The sequence below is a fragment of the Hyaena hyaena genome, unplaced genomic scaffold (assembly GCF_003009895.1).
Source record: "Hyaena hyaena isolate Hyena2069 unplaced genomic scaffold, ASM300989v1 scaffold_1124, whole genome shotgun sequence".
NCBI lineage: Eukaryota > Metazoa > Chordata > Mammalia > Carnivora > Hyaenidae > Hyaena > Hyaena hyaena.
In genome coordinates, this window is record NW_024081758.1 from 81,291 (window position 1) to 97,994 (window position 16,704).

At 39.7% G+C, this 16,704-nt stretch overlaps 1 protein-coding gene and 1 non-coding gene across 3 annotated transcripts in view; both read left to right on the forward strand.

Moving 5' to 3' along the window:
- CUNH1orf105 (chromosome unknown C1orf105 homolog) overlaps positions 1–10,696 on the forward strand; it is a 38,953-nt gene extending 28,257 nt beyond the window's left edge. For both annotated transcript variants that reach the window (XM_039222415.1, XM_039222416.1), the window contains 3 exons: positions 4,811–4,878; positions 8,116–8,180; positions 10,319–10,696. In XM_039222415.1, coding sequence (XP_039078346.1) covers positions 4,811–4,878; positions 8,116–8,180; positions 10,319–10,464 — 279 coding nt within the window. In that variant the 3' untranslated portion in view covers positions 10,465–10,696. The remainder of the gene's footprint in view (positions 1–4,810; positions 4,879–8,115; positions 8,181–10,318) is intronic.
- A 4,433-nt stretch (positions 10,697–15,129) lies between these two features.
- On the forward strand, positions 15,130–15,237 carry LOC120224202. Its single transcript, XR_005526494.1, has one exon. It is a non-coding gene; the product is annotated as a U6 spliceosomal RNA (small nuclear RNA).
- The last annotated feature ends 1,467 nt before the right edge of the window (positions 15,238–16,704 follow it).

The window sequence follows — 16,704 nt, forward strand, 5'->3', positions numbered from 1 at the left end:
AAAGCTATTACATGGGTATAGCAGAGTTACAGGATACAAGATCAAAAAACAAAAATCAGTTCTATTTCTATATACTAGCAATGACCAATTCAAAAATGAAATTAAGAAAGCAATTCCATTTACAATAATAGCATCACAAAATTAAAATACTTACGAATAAATTTAACAAAAATAAATGCAAGACTTGTACATCAGAAGCTACAAAACATCACATAGAGAAATTAAAGAAGATCTAAACAAATGGTGGGGGGGAACATGATTACGGCTTGGAGTGCTTGGCATTATTAAGCTGGCAATACTCCCAAAATGGTCTACACATTCAATACAATCCTCAAAATCTTGTAAGAGGTTGTTTTTTTTTTAAGAAACTGACAAGCAGATCTTAAAATTTATATGGAAATGCAATAGATGCAGTATACCCAAGACGCTCTTGAAAAAGAACAAAGTTACAGGACTCGCACTTCCTGATTTCAAAACTTGCTATAAAGCTACAATAAACAAGATTTTGTGGTACTGACCTAAGGATAAACATATGGATCAGGGGAACAGAATTGAGAGTCCAGAAATAGAACCTTACATTTGTGAACAGTTAAAAAAAAATTAACAGGAGAAAACCAAAAGTAATTACATACATCTGGGATCTGCATAAGAATTAGAATAAGAGAGGGGCACCTGGGTGGCTCAGTTGTTTAAGTGTCCTACTTCGCCTCAGATCATGATCTCACAGATCGTGGGTTTGAGCCCCACATCAGGCTCTGTGCTGACAGCTCGGAGCCTGTAGCCTGCTTCAGATTCTGTGTCTCCCTCTCTCTCTGCCCCTTCCTTGCTTATACTCTGTCTCTCTTTCTCAAAAATAAAATAAAACTTTTTAAAAAAGAATTAGAATAAGAGGTCCTGAACAGCTAATTTTTAACAAAGGTGTCAAGACAATTTAAGGAGGAGAGAATAGTTTTTTTCAGTAAATGGTACCTAGACAGCTCTATATCCACATGCAAAAAAAGTGAAGTTGTGTCCCTCCCTCACATCATATACACAAAAGAGCTACAAATGGATCAAACACCTAATTGTAAGAGCTAGAACATAAAACTCCTGGAGGAAAATAAGTGTAAATCTTCATGACCTTGAATAAGGCAATGGTTTCTTAGATATGTCAACAAAAGCACAAACAACCACAACAAAAATACATAAATTCTACTTCCCGAAAATTAAAAATCTTTTTGCTGCAAAGAACATCAAGGACATGAAAAGACAACCCACAGGTTGGGAGAGCATGTTTGCAAATCATCTATCTAGTAAGGGACTAGAATCCAAAATATTAAAAAAAAAAAAAACTCACCCCATTTACAACTCCACAATAAAAACAAACATCCTGATTTTAAATTGGGCAAAAAACTTCAAAAAACATTTCTCCAAAGAAGATACATAAATGGTCAATAAACCTGTGAAAAGGTGCCTAACATCATCAGCCTTTAGGGAAATGCAATCAAAACCATAATGAGATATTATTTTTTAAATTATTTATTTATTTTAATGTTTTATTTATTTTTGAGAGAGACATAGAGACAGCATGAACAGGGGAGGGTCAGAGAGAGAGAGGGAGACACAGAATCCAAAGACAGCCTCCAGGCTCTGAGCTAGCTGTCAGCACAGACCCCGACACGGGGCTCAAACCCACGAACCATGAGATCATGACCTGAGCTGAAGTTGGACACTCAACTGACTGAGCCACGCAGGCACCCCTATTTATTTTTGAGAAAGAGAGAGAGAGCAGGGGAGGGGCAAAGAGAGAGGGAGACACAGAATCTGAAGCGGGCTCCAGGCTCTGAGCTGTCAGCACAGAGCCCAATGCAGTGCTTCAATGCATGAACCGAGAAGTCACGAACTGAGCCGAAGTCAGATGCTTAACCTACTGAGCCACCCAGATGCCTCCTAATGAGATATTATCTTACATCCACAAGAACAACCATAATAAAAAAGTGGATGACAATAAGTGTTGATGAGGATGTGGAAAAACTGGGACCCCCATACATGGCTGGTGGGAATGTAAAACAATGCAGCTGCTTTAGGAAACAGCTTGGCAATTCCTCAAACTGTAGAGCCAACAATGTATGACCCAATGGTATGAACAATTGTATGTCCCAACAATTCCATCCTAGATGTATAAGCAAGAGAACTGAAAACGTATGTCCATACACAAACTTGTACAAGAATGTTGATAGCAGCGTTATTCGTAATAGTGAAAATACCTCAAAGGTCTATCAACTGATAAATGCATAAACAAAATGTGATTCAATCCATATAATAGCATATTATTCAGCCACAGAAGGAAAGCACTTCTATATGCTACAACCAGGATAAACCTTGAAACCATTTTGTTATGTAAAAGACACCAGACAGTAAACAGCACATATTGTATTGATTTCATTTATATGAAATGTCCGAAAAAGGCAAATCTAGAGAACTAGAAAATGGGTAGTGGTTGCCAGGGATATGAATGAAGAAATGAAGAGTGAGTGCTAATGAGGACAGAGTTTCTTCCTGAGCTGGTGAAAATCTTCTGGAAGTAGATAGTGGCAATTGTTGTGCAACTTTGTGACACTACTAAAAACCACTGAGTTGGACGCTGAGATGGTGAATCATATGGTGTCTAAATTTATGAAAAGATTAACACTAGAAAAATATTTAAAACAATAAAAGCATCAAGTGGATGAATACCAAAAACAGAAAAATCCTAAATAGGACCTGGCATGTATAAACTACTCATATTCCTGCATGAGTACCCACACCAGGAGCTCAACTGTTTAGTGTGGAAGTAATACCCACTGAATGTTAGGGTTGTGAGTCACCAGGGTATCTGCCTAACCTTTATGTAAACTGTCTCTTACTACATCTCTGCTCCAAACAACTCATATTCCCCTTAAAATGTCTATTTTGTAGTCCTTCTGTTATCTGCATTGTTCTCTAATACACACTTTCAAGCCCTTTCAAAGTAAGATGTCAAGCTGGACATACTGTAGGGAGTTAGAGGCATTCTCTAACATATGTAAATTAACTGGTTCCAAAAGTCTATTTATGTAATTCAATTCATTGCAACAAATATGTATTAATTGCCTACCATGGGCCAGATGCTTAGGTAATAAATAGCTCAGCTATGAAGGAAAAATAAGTAAATAAAAGAATAAGACATAAGCCAATAGGTAAGCAAATAATGATAATAAAATGATGAATAGAAATAGAAATGGACCTGGTGGGAAGGTCAACGTTTTCAAGACTGAATAGGAAGGAGATGACCACATGACACACTTCTTCTCAGGGACAAACATGCGATCTTTGGTAGCTTTGTTCTGGGGGAGTCCCCGTAGCCCACTCATGCATACAACAGTACTAGCTGGATTTAGGGGCTTTTGAAAAGGATCATGCTAATCAGGAGAAGGTAGAGATTTTCCTTCATATTTCTTTGGAACAGAGCCAACTTCGGAAGAAACTTGTGAAAAAGCAGTGTGTCTCCCTCATTCTCATCCCTTCTCTGTATCTAGAAATCTTTTCTCAGGTTCTCACCAAAGTCTTTGCTGTCCTCCCTACTCCCAGATGCTCCTGTTACTGGATCATTCTTTACTCCCCCTCCCCTCACTTTCCCTCAACTAATGAGTTACAACAATCTTCTTAAATACTGTAGGTGCTTGGCATTTCATTAACTTAATATTAAGATTTTTCTCTATTTTCAAGCACCTCTGAAGGTCCTTAATTTGCAGTTTTGTTGTGTCATAAATTTATTTGTTTTTAACTTTGAGAGAGAAAGAGAGAGACAGGTCATGAGTGGGGGAAAGGCAGAGAGAGAGAGGGAAACAGAATCCAAAGCAGGCTCCAGGCTCTGAGCGTCAGCACAGAGCTCGATGTGGGACTCGAACTCACAGACCTTGAGATCATGATCATCCAAAGTCGGATGCTTAACCATTTAACCAACTGAGCCACCCAGGTGCCCCCTGGGTCATAAATTTAAATTGCAAGTCACTCAATGAGTAGCCCAGCTGAACACCTGCACCAGCATTTTGTTATTATCTTTTCATTGTCATGGCTACAATATCTTTTGAGAAATAATGGGAAATATGATTATTAGAGAAAGCCTGAGCCCCAAAAGAAAACCAATATCTAGTACTAGTAACAAACCTGAAAAAGTTCAAGAAAATAATGTCTTAATCAGGAATACCATAACTGTATAATTTATTTTAGTCCTATATGAAGGGCACACTTAAAACTTCCAAGTGTGTTTCAAAGGGGGTTCATTCATTCACTAAATTGTTCAACAAATATTTCTTAAACAGACACTGTGTTAGAACCTGGAAATACAATATTAGAGACATGGTCTCTGCCCTGGGGAGGCTGAAAGTCTATAAAGGAAACCAGACATCAAGCAAGGAAATACAATAAAAACCTTAGGAGTATTCTGATAGAGGAAACCTAGGGAACAGTGAGAACCGAAGGCAGACCACCTAACAGTGGTCTGGGAGTCACTGGTGTATGTGAGGAGCTGACAGGTGATCTGAGACCTGAAGAATATTGGAGGTGAGCTCCATAAAGAGAATTGGAGGATTCATCAATCTTGAGGTTTCTAATTTTAAAATCTGATAACCTGGGAAGAGCACAGACCCTATGAATTGTGCGCAGGTGACCCCTCTGGTTCATTCATGTCACAAAAGAATATATGAATGATTCTAACACTAGATACAACTTGAATTTGCTAAGGTGGTGCATTATTTATTTAAATTGGGTTACAGTTTTGGGCAATGCTCTAAATGAGACTTTCTTTCAGGTACAACCAAGAACTCTGATGATTCCTCATAATCTGAAACTATCCTTTGAGAATTTTATGAGTCATAGGTAAGTCTAAGATTTCATTCAAGACATTATTTTAATTCTGATTACATCAGTTTGGGGGCAAAGAACAGTGGATTGAGAAACACAGGAAGTAGAATGTTCAGGGAATCCTTAGTGAATGGGCCTGTTGACTGGTTTCATTTCCTGGTTAAACAAGATAGTTAGACCAAAAAAGTTGTTTTCATCCTTTTCCTTGAGCAGCTACTGAAATTATGGTAGAAGGTAGAATCCGCCTTTCCACTTCCCCAAGAACAGTACAAGGGGGAGATGGGAGATTCCTCTGGTAACTCAGGCAGAAGTGAGCACACATTCTACATGCAGATGACTTCTGTAAGTGAGAAGGTATGGGAGATTGTGCATAATCTGTTCTCAGTCCAGGACATTCTCTGCTACTTTTTACTAACTAAAATTCCTGTCATCCATTTGTATGGTGATCATTGGCTGCTTTCTTAACAAGCTCAAGTGCATAAAAAATAAAATCCATTCAGACTTTTGATGAGTTGGATTTCAGGGTAGTTTTCTTCTTCTTCTTCTTCTTCTCCTCCTTCTCCTTCTCCTTCTCCTTCTCCTTCTCCTTCTCCTTCTCCTTCTCCTTCTCCTTCTCCTTCTCCTTCTCCTTCTCCTTCTTCTTCTTCTTCTTCTTCTTCTTCTTCTTCTTCTTCTTCTTCTTCTTCTTCTGTATTTAGCTATCAGAAAGGGAAGAAGGACTCAATTTTTGCTTCATTAAAAAACTCAAACTACAGACTCACCCTGGATAAGGCATCAGTATAGGTAGATTTATGTACAGTCACAGTCAGACTTGATGCGACCAATCAAAAAAGTTATATGTGATCTAATGACAGCCTTTAACTTTTTTAGCCCATACAAAGGCAATAATATGGAAAAACAAATGTGTGGGGTTTTTTTGTAATTTTATGTTGGACAGCAGTAGATACTATGATTCCTTTAATGAAATTTGCTCCAAGCTGAGATGTAGATTCTGAGGCAAGGGGACCATGTCCTGAGTGGCTGGTCCCGAGAGATAGCATCTGGGAGGACATGGGTAGTGTATTTGAACCTGACAGGATCCAGCACTAATAACATTGACCTACATTGACTCTATACTTTTAAAAGGCTCCTTTCAGACCATAATAAAAGTAATTTGGCTCAATATTCTTTATCGACTTTAAATGGAAAACTGAACTATCTAAAGTCTGGGACTTCTGAGCATAAGTTTCACTCTCCTATGAAAGAATTTAAAAAAATTTTTAAATATTTATTTATTTTTGAGAGACAAAACATGAGCAGCAGAGGGTCAGAGAGACAGAAGACACAGAATCCAAAGCAGGCTCCAGGCTATGAGCTATCAGCACAGAGTCCAATGTAAGGCTCAAGCCCACAAACCATGAGACCATGACCTGAGCCAAGATCAGATTCTCAACCGACTAAGCCACTCAGGTGCCCCAAGAACTATTGAAATTTGTTGCCCTAGTTTATTTATCTTGCAAGTTTGGTATTTTAAGTGAAGTCCCAAATTCATGAATCATTAGCTGATTTTAAACAAGATCTCATTCCTATTGAGCTAGACTAAAGGTTGAACTAACCCTAAAATCATGTCAACACTAACCTGAAGTATCATTATGTTGGCCATTTTTTTTCCAATGTTATGAAGGAAAACAGACCCCTTCTGTTTGAGATTTAGGTAGTGTGACTATAAAGTAAGGTCCTGGTTCTGTTTGTAGCTTATTAAATTGGTCCTCACGGTTTTTGAGTCTCAGGTAGAATTGTACTTACTGAAATAATAGTTTTTTAAAAGTGACTTTAGGGTGTCTGGGTGGCTCAGTTGTTAAGCATCTGACTTTGGCTCAGGCCAGGATCACACAGTTCATGAGTTTGAGTTTCACATGGGGTGAGCTTGATCCCTGCTTTGGGTGAGCTCTACCTCTCTCTCTCTCTCTCTCTCTCTCTCTCTCTCTCTCTCTCACACACACACACACACACACACACTTTCTCTCTCTCTCTCAAAAAAGTGACTTAAACTCTACTATTGTAAAAATTAAGGGTTGTGTGTTAAATGGAAGGAACAAAGGCAAGAAGGAAGAGAAAGAGGGAGAAAGAGAGAAGAAATATTAATGGAGGCATATATATTTGTTGAATTATAATGCAAACAAGCCTTAAATAATTCAGTCTGACAAATACCACTTTCTGGTTTGCTCAATATGGGTGATAGAAGGGATTTTTTTTTCTTAGTCCCACTGAGTCCCCCAATGACAGTTGAGTAAAATAAACTGGCCAGATGGGCCATATTTTTGGTAACAAAGTAAAAATAATCTTGGAAAGTCTTTGTAGAAATAGAAACCATGAAATGAATGTAGAGACTTAGATATCCCATTAAAGTTTACAGGTCTGTCAGCCTTTAGAAATTAAGCAATCTAATATAGAAATGGTTTGGGCTCATATCTGTTTTGGTCGAGGGTCACGTCCACAGCCTTAGACACCAGGAGAAATAGGATGTGGTCAAGACATTTTCTCCAAATCTGAAAGTGAAATAGGTGATGGGGATTAAGGACTGCACTTGTCGTGATGAGCACCAGGTGATTAAAATAAGAACTTAAAATAAATAAATAAATAAATAAATAAATGATTCTTTATAAAAATTTACTTAATCGAAGTTGGATTAACAGCAAAGTATTTCTACATGGTTTCTGTTTTGCTTTAATAACACTCAAAAGTAGAGAAATGAGTCTAACACAATAATATTGATGTCCGGTAATGACATCTCAACAGGTTTGAGTACTTATAGTGGGTAACATACTACCTCCACAGTAGTAGAATGAAGAGGATAAAACAAGATATTTTTAAGGTAAAAATACGTGAAATGAAATGAAATGAAATAAAAAGGTTCTAACCAAAAGATTCTGTTTTGCACTTGAAGGGTAGATTATGGGTCTGGAAAAATTGTTACTTTTTTCTGGATGCTGGAGGGTTCTTGATTCCTTCTATTTTTAGACCATACGTGTTCTGACAGTGAATGAAATATTTATTTCAATGAGGTTTTTATCTAAATCCATAAAGCAAGAAGAGCCTGAGATGCAGTGGTCTCTGGTCCAGCCATCTCACCCTGCGGCAAAGTGGTCTGAGCACCAGGTTAACAGGTGCTGGACTCAAGACAGCATCTGTGTTGTAAAATGTATAAAAGTACATTCCTTTCCACCGAGCTCAGTGCCCTACCTAATGTGTTTTCTTGCTTCTTCCAAACAGAATGAGTCTTCCTCCACCAAAAGCCAAGACTGTATCTGAAGATTCCAGTAATGACATCTCAACAGGTTTGAGTTTTTAGAATACTTGTAGTGGGAAACATACTACCCCAACAGTAGTAGGAGGAAAAGTTTAATCCCTAAGATAGGTTCTAAAGTATCTGAACATGTTCCCACTGCCCGCCTCTTTCTCTTTTCACATACTGCTTACAGCCTGTTTAGACTGATCCTCAGCCCTCCCTTCACACCAGCCCACCTGCCCCCTCTCCAGGCCTCACTGGCTTTTATCACCGCCACATTCCTTCCCAGAGCCTCTACGTGCCACATGGCCCTGTCTCATTCTTTCTAAAGAGCCCCGTAATCTACTTGCTGAAGAATTTTCATGGAAATGGGGCACAAAGTAGGTAATTCTGTCTCAGTACCAGTTAAGGTGGGAAAGGAACTGCTTGCCCACACACCTGGATGGCCTCACCAAAGCCCTGAACCTTCCACCCCACAGGCTTCCTAAACCGCCTGCCTTCTCCCAGCAGTGGCCCAGTGCTATTCTTATGTTCACTTGCTATTAATAGAAAAAAAGGATAGCATACACACATAAGATGAGCACATTATGTTCTTGGAGGTACTCTGGCTCTTGTGCCTACAGTCCATCCAAGGACAGAATCTTAGAGGGGGACTTCAGGAGGGTGCTTCTGGAGCTGGCGAGGAGTGGAAGCCTGGTGGACCTACTGTAGATTGCCGCCGTGACACTTCTAAGCTTCCCCGAGGTTATTGTAAAAGCACCAGCCTAGAAGCAAGGAGGCCTGGCCTCCAAGCCTCATCTTGCTGTACAGGGCTGACCAAATTCTTTAACCTATCTGGGCCTCTGTGTTCCCACCTGTAAGACCAGAGAAGCTTTCTGCCTGCCCGCCCCCTCCCCTGAGAGCCAGACACTTCGTCCAAGCAGCCTTTATCTTTGATCAGCCCAGAAAAACTGCTGACACAGCTCTGGCCCCGGTGGTTTACATGGCTTAGACGTGTCCCTGACGAAGCTCTTGCTGCTTGCTGCCCAAGCTGCCACCCACCTGTGCAGCAAGGCCCGTGGACATGCTCCACATGCCAGACAGCTGACTCATCCCAGTGAACATTCCTGCCAGTCACTGCCCAACTCTTCTCATTGATCGCAACTGCAACTTCTAGTATTTTTCTGGATTCAGCTAACCTTTGTATATTATCAGTATACCAAGTATACCATTTACTTGGTGAGACCCAAGTAAACGGAAAGAGCCTATCTCTGTCCATGATGGGGATTTTTTTCTAGATTCAGTTATCTTAACTCTGACTTTGAGTCCAGAATATCTCATGACACAAGCTATTGTCGGTAAACATTGGTGGAGATGTGAACCACCTGACTTGGCCGACCACCTGGCCCAGTGAGGGGACACTGAGCTAGGATTAAAGAGATCTGGGTTCTGGTCTTAGGTCCATCAGTGCCTGTGACCCTGGACCTTTGTTTCTTCTTTATTCCAGTGATGAGACTGAACCGGATCCTAGGTCTGTAGTCTTGTGACATCTCTTAGCTCTCACTCAGCTGGAGCAAGGAGCTTTTCCAGAGAATTCAGGACTCCCAAGTCCCTTACATTCAGTGACTTCCAATAGAAAGATGTTATTTCATGCACTAATTTACTCTCCTTCAAGCAATGTGTCTTTTGGAAAAGTTGAAGATTAAGCAACTTTTTTATAAATAGAATCATGTTTGAAGAAGAGGTCAGGATGATGAGGTTTTTAAGGAACCCTAAATTAAATCATTTCATAAAATGATGGTTCATTCTGACATGCAAGTACTATCACAATTTTTTGTAAGATCACGTGTGTTTGTTTGTTTGTTTGAAGACAGAACCGTATTTGTGTTCCTAAAAAGTCTTTTGGAAATCAAATCCTCTTTTCCCTTTGACTCACATTATAACTCCAGACACATTTTATATTCACTTTTTATTTAATTGGCCACAACTTTTAATACGAGTTTTGCTTCTAGGTATTCTTCTCTGACCTCCTTGACAAGATTAGTAGAAGCTTAAAGATGGTTTTATTAAAAGAAATTCTTATGTGAACTTCAAATCTGTTTTATAAGGTTGAACAAAGGTCTTTGGTGACTTTTAGATATTTTGAATTTCTTTAAAAATAGACTCTAAGAAGCCCTTGCTTTACCTTCTTCTTGCACTGTCTTCCAGAGAGTATTCACTACAGACTGCCCATTATGGGCCCTAGGACAGCTGTCTTCCACGGACTGTTGGCAGATACCTACAAATCTCTGCAGGAGATGGAGCTCTCTTCTTTGCCCAGAAAGGAGCCCGTGGGCAAGAAAATGATGCAGTGAATGGTTGGAGCTCATCCTCTTCCAGACTCGCCAAGAGAAAACAAGTTAACCAAGCCTGTTTCTGACGCTAACGTATTCTCATAATTCCCCCCACCCCCAGTCACCAAAAAGGTGACTCACTTTTGCCTTTGTGGTTGCTAGAATTCTAGCTCTTGCCAGTCTCCTTCTCACTTTTCCTGAAGATAAGTGGTTTAATTTACATGATGATAAAGATTTGCTGATTCAAATGGAACATTTTGAGTGTCATTAATTTTATTTTTTTAAGATTCATCATTGTGCTGTAATAGACAACACTCTTCTGTTTCTAAGATGTGAATTTTCTGTGAAAATTATTTCAGCTCTTCTTCAGAGAAGAGGGCTGGAGATGGCTCCTGGAGGTCCCTCAGGAGTTCAACCTATTGAGAGAGAGAGAAATGGAGGTCACCCTTCTGTCCTTGTCTCTGTCAGTTAAGTGACAAGAGGATACTATGGTGCAATGGGGAAAATGGCAAGTGATTAGTGGTTGCAGCCGTCAAGGACAGGAATGTGCCTTGTCTTGCCCCGCTCACATGATGTCGTTTAGCGCCCTGTGTATAATCAGATATTCATCTAATCTTTGCTCAGTCGTATCTAAACCACGTGCTTGTATGCTGTCATTTCATTACTTTGGTTTGAGAATGTACACCTTCAACTCTGTCCTGATCCATGTGTCAGCAGTGTGAGGGAGACAGAGGAAAACTCTAGGCTTGGAAATATTACATTTATAGGCACAAGTAGTCCATACCCAGTTTCAGGCAGGCTCATATAAAATTCTTTATATCCATTCTTTATGGTGCAGTGGCCTTGTGGAACCCCCAAATCCTGGCTAAATGGACATTGGGCCAACACATGAGAACCAACCTCTGTGCTGGTTGTATTTGAAGAACAGCCTTCAGGAATCTTTAACAAATGGTCTGGTACTTAAACTGACCTCATTTCTTACACACACACACACACACACACACACACACACACACACACAAAACCCCCCAAAACCAGTAAAACTTGCTCTATTGCCCTATGTTTCTGGTAGGCTAGGATTCTTGGTTTCAGTTCAGTTAGAGTTCAGTATCTCCAGAAGTAATAAGCACTTCCTCTTGGGGCACACACGAATCGTGATTCCACTTCAGATCATTGCCATGGGACAGACAAACCATGGATAAAAATGTTTCTTCTTTTTTGTTTTACAAATTAACATATCTAATAAAAGGATTTGGGGTATCTGTACCCCTGAATTAGGGAGAAATATATGCCTGAAGCATAATTATTTGGAGTTTTTGAGGTAATTTGAATATTACATGCCTAGTCAGAGAGAATGCTTCCTAAGTCTCAAGAAGTCCCTATCTGGAGTACAAGGGTGTTTCCAAAATCTCATCAAGAAGAATAACATTCTAGTGTTTGCCAGTGTTCTAGTGGGGTGACTGAGAACAATAGTCTATATTAGTGGTTCTTAAACTTTTCATTGTAGGAAACTTTTACACTCTTAAAGACCAAGAATCCTAAGTACAGTCGCTGTTTCATACATGCAATTCTTATCTCTAGAAAAATGTATAACTTAACGAGGATGGGAATGATATCTCATGCTAAGAGTATCTTCCCACAGGAGCTACCCAGATGCATACTTGGAAGATATTTACAAGAAAATTCCATTCCTAGGTTGCCAAGCAATATGAGAAAACAGGAGCTGAGTTCCCTGAATTGGGGCAGTGAGGGTACAAAGAGCTTAGGTATTAGGAACTTGTTTCCACTGGAGAAATAACACACTTAGGCACAAATGAAGAGCATGTGGACAGGCCAATATGGAAATAAGCATAAGTTACTCCCCACTAGGAATCCTCAGCAATATCAGCCATAGTATGATATGATATATAATATGGTGCTTCATGGCACCAACCGCCCAGCTCTCTGGACAAGAGCAAAGATGCAATTGTATAACTTTTTCAGGAAAGTTAGTCAGAGGAGAAATCACCATAGTTACCTTCACAGATATTATCTCTCCCTTGCAAAGTCTTTGGTGAGGCATTTCACTCCCTGGCCAGTAAACTGCAGGATAGTGAAGTTAGGCACTGGCAGATGTTTGCTGTTTTGAGGAATACTTGTTCCTAACCCCCTTGGGATTGGCTTCTACTTGGTCCTGTGTAACAGGAAGCATCTTACCGGTCACATGGCCAAAGAGTCAGGAAACCCTTGCTTCCAAGACTCTCACATTGAGAAAATTAGGTCAAGAGTAAGGTGTATATGAAACAAGATTTTGGCTAACATTAGTTGGCTCTCAGGAGTGGAACTGTATGGCTGGAGCACAGAAATTGGCAGGGGAAGGAGATACTTCATGATATTCCTTTATTCTTTGAATAAATAATTTTATTTTTATTTTTAATATCTTTTTTTAAAGTTTATTGTTTATTTTGAGAGAGAGACAGAAAGCATGAGCTGGGGAGGGGTAGAGAGAGAGAGGAAGAAAGAGAATCCCAAGTAGGCTCCACACTGTCTAACCCAACACAGGGCTAGAACTTAAGAGCTGTCACGACCTGAGCTAAAATCAAGAGTCAGACACTTAACCGACTGAGCCACCCAGGTGCCCCTGTTCTTTGAATTTTAAGCCACATGAATGTTTCACTGACTCAAAAACAAAACAAATATGAAACAAGCAAACAAATAAAAACTTCAAAAAGTAACGGGGAGGGAGGCTATATAGCTTTGGAATTATAAAGCTGATAAACTATCAAAGTAGTTATTTGTCTTTGTGAATACGAGCAACACAGTGCTTGAAAACGGCAAATTTCAGGCAAGCATCCAGAGCAAAGATCAATTTTATCTCCGGCCCTTGGAAATTTTGCTATCAAAATGCTAGTACCAGCAGATAGAAACCTTGCTTCAGCTTATGTAGCATTTTGAACTTCTAAAAGCACTTTCTCTTGTTTTTCCTCTCTCTTTGCCTCCAATTTACCATTGTTCTCTTACCGTGAAACAAGCGTGATGAACAGCTCACACAATACTCTCCATTTAGCAAATGTAGTCCTTCCCTGGCATCTTTACAAAAAGTCTTCATTTCATTGTAACAAGTGTATCTGGTTCTTTTTTATGAAGCTGCCTACACAGGGCTAGTCCGTCTTGCACAAAACCCTTGAAATATTTCATGGCACCACCCATGTTTCTTTTCATCTTTTTTAAACTTCTGATCCCACAGCCCGGCCACCCTCTCTGGACCCACCCAGGGCCACTCAAAACAAGGTGCCCAGAGTGGAATCTCAAACTCCAGATACGATCTGGCCAGATGTGGCTGAGGGACTCTCAAGCCCCCTCGGTCTGGGTTATCTGCTTCCAGAAATGCAGACTGACATGAAATCCATTTTCCTTGGCAGCTATGTGACTTCATACTCACACAATGACTTGCCACAAACTAACACCTTTTTGTCCTTTTGGTCAAAATTGCTGTTCTAACATCTTTCCTCAGGCTGTTCATTTTTTAAAAACTTAAACATATGACCCTATCTTCTTATTAAGTTTCCTTTAGCCAGATTCCAGCCAGTGACCACCTTTCCAAACCTAAGTTTCAGTGACTGTTAGTCTTCCCAGTCTTTGTAAGGAACAGGGCCAGGGACCAAACCCCATGGAACAACTCTAGAGCCACCCCCTCTTAGGGCAGGGTTTCCCAAGGGCCTTTTCTTTCATATGTAATTTATCCTGAGGCCATTCAAATAGACAGAGAAATAGAAATAATACCACAAAGAGCACCTGTATATCCTCTACCTAGAGTCTGCAATGGTGAATATTTTGCCACATTTCCTCTATCTACAAATCGCTTTACTGAACCATTTTAAAATAAAGACATCATGACATTTTACCACTAAATAGTTCAGCATGTAGCTCCAAAGTAAAAAAATAATAATGATAAATAAAATAAATGAAAAAATTCTTCTTTAAAGGATAATTCTATTATCACACATAACAAAAAAATGAATAATAATTCCTTATTTTTATCTCCACTCAGTCCATATTCAAGTTCCCCAGTTTGTCCCCAACATGTCTATTATGGGTGGTTTTCTCAAAGCCAAAAAAAATTAGGGATGACACTTCGCATTTTTTCTCATTTTAGTCTAAACCAACTGTACCCCAACTTTCTTTGCCATGAGATTGACCTGTTGCAAAGGCCAAGATAATTGTTTTAAAATTTTTAAATGTTTTTTATTTATTTCTGAGAGAGAGAGAAGCAGCATGAGCAAAGGAGGATCAGAGAGAGAAGGAAGACACAGAATCCGAAGCAGTCTCCAGGCTCTGAGCTAGCTGTCAGCACAGAGGCCGAAGCGGGTCTTGAACCCATGAACTGTGAGATCATGACCTGAGCTGAAGTTGGACACTTAATCGACTGAGCCACCCAGGTGCCCCAATAGTTTTGTAGAAAAGCCAAAAACCAAGGGCCACTTACTGAGTAATTATTACTTTTTTCTTTTTTGTTCATCAAATCTCTATGTAACCACCTATTAGATCTTCTGATAAGTGTGAGATAACATTCTTACCATATTGGATTGGTGCAATTGCAGAGATAAACCTAGAATTGTGATGTTTTATAATTGTATAGTTTTAGTCAAGTTACTTAACTTCTTTGAGTCCTGGTTTCCTGTGCCACATAATGAGAATAAATGTATCTGTCTTAGTAAAAGCAGCCGGTGTACTAAAATTAGAAGGACACAGAGAAGATTAGCGTGGCTCCTGCATGGGAATGACATGCAAATTTGTCAAGTGTCCCATATTTTTTAAGATAAGCTTATATATATATTTATTGGAAATTGCAAAATGTCCCTGCATAAGAGTTTTCTAATTTATATTACCACTACAGATGCATGCAAGTGCCTATTACTCTCAGCCTCAACAATGACTGTAATAATTTTTTATTTTTAAACTAATTTTAGATATGAAAAATACCTCTGTGTAATTGAAATTTTTAGTTCTTTAATTAGGAGATTGAACTTGTTTTCATATGCCTAACAGTCCTCATATGTATATTTTGTGATTTTTAGCTTTGAAACCTATTTTCTATCATGACCCATTAATTTTTAAAGAATAAGATATTTACTTATTCAGATAGCAAAAAAAAAATAAATCTTATAAGAAATGATACAGTTGCACTCAAGGTTTCCACTTAGAGTCTCTGACCCACAGGAGAAAACATATGTTTTCCTTTAACATTGGGAAATCTGACTACCTAATATTTACTAAACCCATACTGGACGCTGGTAAAGAGGGTAATCAGATAAGTTTTCACTGTGTTCTCTACTACATGGTCAACACCGTCAGTGAGTTCACATTTTATCTTTACAATAACCTTTCAAAATGGGTAAGGTTACTATCTCCAAAAATGAGTGAAGAAACTGGATCTGACAAAGGCTAAATAACTCACCCTTTGGAACTTGAACTTATGTCTTTCTGAGCACATAGCTGAAGCTCCTTCCACTACTCTACTCTGCTTCTGATTGTGAACAGTGTCCATTTCTTGGTCAACACAATATCTAAGATTTCCTATCAACCAATCACGTCAACCTTGTTAGAGTTACGTTCAAAAGAGCTGTTCTCTCCATGGAGTCTTCTACCATCTGAGGGATAAAATCGGTTGCAAACAAAACAAAAGCCAGCCTCATCGTGATCGGTTTTCCCAGAGTGGGAAATGACATGCATTGGCATCCAAAGGCCAAGAGGCCTTTCTTCTCTTAGTCTATTAGACATTTGAGGTTACCGGAATGTGTCATGTCTTTGGAATGACAGTGCCAGGAGGAGCCAGAGGAGGTAGGTCCTGGTATGAAGCTCGCTCATGGGGATAGACAAGGCTTAAAAGGTGGGTAGTAGAGGGTAGGAAGGCAGAATAGACCCAAGAATGCGGCAAAGTCAATGAACAAGCCTTAGGCCTGTCTACCCAAGGGTTTGGGTCAGCATTTGGAGTCCTAACAAAGTGGAGCGCGGCAGTAGAGAGGGAGATCAAGACGTGTGTGGAGATGGGGAAAGGGATACTTGGAAATGTCAGGAGCAGGGGTTCAGTATGTTGGAAGTCTAGTTATCTGTGGTAAAGCCCAGTCACTAGACAAGAGGCAAGGGGCTGCCTGAGGAAGGCGCTGGCCAGAGCAAAACTGGGAAACCCAGGGATTCCCAGTGGAGCATTATCATGATCTCTGGGGGTAGGGAGGTGCAGTTAGACGCTGCATTCAGAGCACCTGGCTCAGTCAGTTAAGT